The sequence below is a fragment of the Thunnus maccoyii genome, chromosome 17 (genome assembly GCF_910596095.1).
Source record: "Thunnus maccoyii chromosome 17, fThuMac1.1, whole genome shotgun sequence".
NCBI classification, from domain to species: Eukaryota; Metazoa; Chordata; class Actinopteri; order Scombriformes; family Scombridae; genus Thunnus; species Thunnus maccoyii.
This window is the reverse complement of record NC_056549.1, coordinates 4280384-4286068: the sequence shown is the minus strand read 5'-3', so window position 1 is coordinate 4286068 and position 5685 is coordinate 4280384. Positions and strand designations below refer to the sequence as shown.

General features: G+C 38.8%; 1 protein-coding gene across 1 annotated transcript; it reads left to right on the top strand.

Moving 5' to 3' along the window:
* Positions 1 to 233: 233 nt before the first annotated feature.
* Positions 234 to 5147, top strand: atf3 (activating transcription factor 3). The gene is made up of 4 exons (XM_042390196.1): positions 234 to 360; positions 1630 to 1888; positions 2014 to 2121; positions 2607 to 5147. Exons 2-4 carry the CDS (start codon positions 1631 to 1633, stop codon positions 2913 to 2915), a joined length of 675 nt encoding a protein of 224 aa, XP_042246130.1. The 5' UTR covers positions 234 to 360; position 1630; the 3' UTR covers positions 2916 to 5147.
* Positions 5148 to 5685: the final 538 nt, after the last annotated feature.

Genomic DNA, 5685 nt, shown 5'->3' with positions numbered 1-5685 from the left:
AAGCCTGTCCTGTTATGGCAGAGCAGCTCGGGGTTGCTCGATTGCATCATCGCAGGATAAGCCTTCTATAAATAGGATGACGTCAGCCCCGCTCTCCCTCCACCCTCTCTAGTAGCATTCCTGACCACGTCATCACGTCACGCCTCCCCCCCTCCTCACACCCCACCCCTCCCGCCGCCCTCCCCCCCTCCCTCCGCTGCCATTGACTATAAGAGCGGGTGATGCAACGGAGCGGCCACAAGCGCAACTTTTACGCACCGGCAGGAAGAGAAGACAGAGAGGAGAGACGCGACTATAAGAGGAGGTTTCTGTTTTCTCTCAATCCACTTCAGCCGATCCAGTTTCTCAAAGCTTTAAGAGGTATGTTAGACTTATGAATCCGATCTGATTGGTTTTGTTTTTTTTTTTTTGTTGAAGTGACAGAGGCGGTGTTGTGGTCGTGTGTGTTGTGTCCCGGTTAGTAGAGCGGAGAAGTGTCGGTGCGTCCCGGCGCTCGGCTGTCCCGGGACGGCTCTCACAACTTCTAAACACGCTTCTGTCTGTCTGTCTGTCAGATTCATTTAAAATAGGTCAAATGAAACACGTCGACGCGCATTTGTAGCTCCGTTATTATTGTTTTTCATTTATGACTCTTTGGAGATATTTTCCTCTCGGATGTTCGCTTCTGTTCGGTCTTTGTTGTACGTTACAATCATTTAGAACAAATACGAACTTGCGAGAGTTTGTTTTTTTTTAATTTGTGTGTTTCAAAGCTTAAGTTTTGCTTGTTAAACTGACGTGTATTGCGCTAATTTTCCTTAGTTCCTTCCTATTTTTTTGAGACTTTGAGGTTTAATGATATGGAAAAGAACTGCAATATATTCTCGGACACATTTTTAAAAGATAACCTACAAGGAAAATTACAAAATTTGAGAAATTACGGAGATAAAATTGCAAAAATAATCATTAAGTGACACTGAACATACTGTAAATAAAATATAATGACTTACAGTTAAGTAGAATAGTAATTACAGAGAGCTTAACTATAAGACTCCATGGCAATATCATAGAAGAATAACTTTTTAATATTAACTTCATGATTCAGTGTGTTGTATAAGTGTTACGTGCCTGTATGCGTGTTTGTTTTGGTTCTGTTCTCATGGAGCTGACATAAAATTCATAATTATCTTATCAACAGGTCGGTCGTAATTCTTCATGAGTCAGTGCTCTGTGAAAATGCCAAACATCCACATCTATTAATGATTCTCATTAATTATTTATGGCTTTTTTTTCTTCCAAAAGACAAATATTTGTTCAAGTTCACATGATTCTCAGCCAAATAATATGTTTATATGACCTTCTGTTTATGTTATCTTCTGCAGTATTATTATAATTATACTACAGTAACTTACTGTATGTTTGTGCTATTGTAATCCTTTATAGTATCTCTATAATATATTAATATCTTTAAATACTTGTAGTCTTTTAGTATTTTGTTAGTCTTTCAATAGTACTTTTTGTATCTTTAGAATATTTTCATGAAGTAGTTTTGTAGATTTTTTCCCCATAGCACTCTTTTGAAATGTATTATTTGTAGTATTTGTATTTATTACTCACATGTTAATAATCAGTTTCCTCTTGTGTTTCCAGAATGATGCTGCAGCACTCGGGTCCCTCGCTGGCTGACATCAGCTGCTCTGCCCTGGTGCCCTGCCTCTCCCCGCCGGGCACACTCACCCTGGATGACTTCACCAACTTCACACCCATCGTGAAAGAGGAGCTCAGGCTGGCCATCCAGACCAAGCGGCTGTCCAACGGGCTCAGCGCCGACATCAGCTCGGACGGCGCCAGCTCCAGCTCGGACCGAGGCTTTGAGCAGCACGGCTGTGTTTCCCGAGTCAAGAGAGAGGTGAGGCGGAGAGAGAATCATCTGCTTTTTTTTTTTTTTTTACAGTCACTATCAAGTGTGGCAAATGAGTAATTAGATGTAAAACCGATACCTGTATTGACTGTATTTCTGCCTGTGTTTGTCAGTTGACGTCTGAGGAGCACGACAGGAGGAAGAGGAGGAGGGAGAGGAACAAGATTGCTGCTGCAAAGTGTCGCAACAAGAAGAAGGAAAAGACTGAATGTTTGCAGAAGGTACCTTTCAACTTCCGTCAGTTGGAGAAAAGATAACTGAGCCTGTATGATGTTTGTGTCGGGATTGTTTCTCAAGATCTCCCAGTTTTGTTTCTCATTTTCAAACCACAGAAATAACTTTGGATTAGAAATGTCTGGCTTATAGGAAAAACTCATGTTAAAACTGTCGTACGTGACTTAAAAGGTTGACCTTTCTGGAGTGCAACAGGAAGTCTTGAAATATTTAAAATTCTCATGAAGTAATGTGGGTAAATACAGTAGTTTTTGAGCTCTTTGATGTACAGGATTTATGTTTTTATGTCAAGACTTGGCCATTAAATATATTTTAATGTGTAATCAGCAAACTAAATTTCTTGGTTGATAAGTCTGAGAAGTTTATCAATTGTTGTTTGAGTTCAGCCCTTTCTACCCAATTGCTGCTGTTTATGTATGTTTTTGTACAGGATATCCCTGTCTGACCTTTCTCTACTTTCTCTTCTTTGTAGGAATCAGAGAAGCTGGAGAGCGTCAATGCTGACCTGAAGGCTCAGATCGAGGAGCTGAAGCAGCAGAAGCAGCAGTTGGTCTACATGCTCAACCTGCACCGACCGACCTGCATCGTCCGAGCCCAGAACGGACAAACACCCGAGGACGAGAGGAACCTCTTCATCCAGCACATCAAGGAAAGCACCTTACAACTCCACAACCTCACCTCCACCTCCACCACCTCCTCGTCCACATCCACCTCCACGGTGGCACCTCTAGACGCAGGACTTCTGACCCTCGACCACATTCATTGTACCGGTCATCAATAGGTGATTTTGTGTCAGTTTTCTAAGACTTACAATGCTTCTACCTGGCGCAGGTGGAGCTGCCACAAAGACTTATGACCCGAGAATGACAGTGAAATATGACGAAAGCCACCTTGGGATAACTCCTGGGCCTCATTCACCGTCCACAAAGCTGCTAGAGAGAGCACCTCCCACTCCCTGAAATCGTAGCTGCTGATTGGACAGAAAGTGACATACAGCGGACAGCACCTTTACATGCATTATGTATTTCGTTTAAAACATGACAAACAGTCAGAGCCAAGGAGAGACGATAGAGCACTAAAAAAATATATATATCCATTGCAGTTTTTTATTTACTGATATTGAAGGAGATGAGTTAGATTTAGTGTCTGAATTTTTGTACCAAAGCGCGATTTCAAGGTGATCAAGGCACATAATTTCACTGTTCACCCACAAAGAAAGTAGACGCACACTGATGGGTGAGTGTGTACAGACATTTGAGTGTGTGTGAGCTACTTAAAAAAAAAGACATTGTTGTTTGTGCTTAGTGCATAGAAGATAGTATATTTATTATAGTAACTGCTGTATGACCTGTTATTGCCGTATCAACCCTGTCTGCTAGTCATTTATACCACATGAACTACTAAATCTGCTGCTACTAACCACTCAGGATCTATACTGGCTGTAGAAGTCAAATTCATGTTTTTTTTTTTATTGCCTCATTTAAAAGCAAACAGTAGCAGTCACATTAAGGAAATGTATTTTGCAGGCAGGGATTATATTTCTGCACTTAAGGAAAAAGCATAGTAAAATTTATAATCCATATATGCAGATGATACCTTACTTTTCGTAACAATTTGAAATTCGCAGGCAAACAAAAGTGAAGAAAAAAAATGATTACTGTATACAATTTCACAAATACACTTTATCACTGCATTCCCTCTTAACAGAAACTAGTGTTGCTTAAACATCTTCTGTGACGATGAAGCTACACAAGTACGTATGAGTGTTATTTTTCAGATGTGTTGTTTTCTACCTAAAATCTTGTATGTTGTATCGACTGCGCATTAACTCTGTGCTTCTTTATGTAAACACCGGATGCCTCCTTTGGTCTTGACAGAGCAAAACAAAAAAGATTGTGTTATTTTTTAAAGATGTATTTATTAATTCATGACATTTGGTTTGGAAGTTGTGTTCACTAGATATCAGTAGCTAGGTATCGGAAGTGTTGCATCAGCTTTTGGCCCATTCTCTAACACGTCTGACTCTGAAGTTATGCAAGATGATGTGATATTATACTGTGTGTTATGAGCTTTAACGGTATCCAGGCTTCGACGTACTGCCAAACCCCTCCTTCCACTCCCTTTTCCATTTTCTGGCCTGTTAGAGTGAAATCACCCCTCAAGGGAAATGTGGTTTATTGCGCAAACAGAAACTGAGGAAGTGTAATACTCGAGAGTTAAGAGGATATTTTCTTGTCAAATACTATTCATAAAATTGATCCAGCGTGTTAATCATTAGCCATGTATCTATGAGGAAGACATTGAAACCCTCCTCTTCCTCAGTCATTGCAATTTGAGCTAAAACATCAAAAGGGAAACTCTGGTTATCAGTATTTGAGTAATTGTCAAAAATCCGTAACACTTCACCAAGCAGACTGAGTGTAAATCATGTTAGCATCATCTTTGTGTGTTAGTGTTAAAGATTATCTTAAAGGTGTGTCACTATTGGGGAAATATCCCCGAGTAGTACATGACAGAAGAGTAAAAAAAATCTATGTATTTTGATTTTGAGCGGCACATTATAAATGTTCATGATGAGGACTGAAGTTTTATATTTTCTGTTTGCATGGTTGAAGTTTCACAGAAGAAGGTTTATATTGTTCATCGTGTGTTATGTAAGCAAAAAAAAAACAAAACTTTGAAGGTCACACGGTTAAAGAGATGCAGGCGTCTGCGTGTGTTAGTGTGTATGTTGTTTTTGTGATTGAAGTTGTTCGCTGTCTTGTTGCTAGGTTGCTACTGAGCACTGAGTTTGACTCGTATGTATTCTATTGTGCCTACTACTGGAGGCTTTTTTTTTATTATTATTTTTTTTCATGTAGCCACTTGACTGTCGGAGCATCAAGCCTGAACAAATAAACTGTTGGCTGTCAGGTACAACTGCACTGCTACTACCAATGTGTACTTCCATCTTCGTGATCTGTCAATTTTTGTTTTTGATACTTTGTTAAATAAAAATATGTATTGCCAATGACACCTCTTGTGTTTCTTACATTTTTGGTAATGGTCCCTTTGAAAGAAACCCATCCCATTTGATTCATATGAAAAAAAAAATATTGATTTAAATTAAGTTTGTGGTTAAAAATGACCTGATCCTAATATATACTTTATTTACAGCGTGCATCAGCTATTATAGCACTGTGATAATGAGAGAGATAATGAGAAATACTAGTGTAACTGTCTTGACTTTCAATATTTGGACAAGTAGGTTAAATATGGGGGAATACCTTATTTCTATACATTATATACACTGAGGCTCCACATTTAACCCTAACTTTATGAAGATTATTATTAATAATGTTCAGTTTCTGACACTGTCAGAGAGGAATTTGATTAACACTTAATTAACTTTTGAGACTCATATATTTGCATCAAATTGAAAGAGGTTTCTAATGTTGTAGCTGATCCCCATTCACCTACATCACATATTATTCATATTAAAAAATAATAACATTTAAACTTGGGATTATAGGCTTAAATTATTTATCGTCCTCTTTGGCTTCTGTTTTAAT

What these genes read in the sequence shown, in the direction of transcription:
- atf3 (XM_042390196.1), top strand. Translation starts at nt 1,631, where the DNA reads ATGATGCTGCAGCACTCGGGTCCCTCGCTGGCTGACATCAGCTGCTCT. An exon ending in TTTCCCGAGTCAAGAGAGAG is followed by an intron (nt 1,889 to 2,013) that starts GTGAGGCGGAGA and finishes TGTGTTTGTCAG; the next exon opens with TTGACGTCTGAGGAGCACGA. An exon ending in AGACTGAATGTTTGCAGAAG is followed by an intron (nt 2,122 to 2,606) that starts GTACCTTTCAAC and finishes TCTTCTTTGTAG; the next exon opens with GAATCAGAGAAGCTGGAGAG.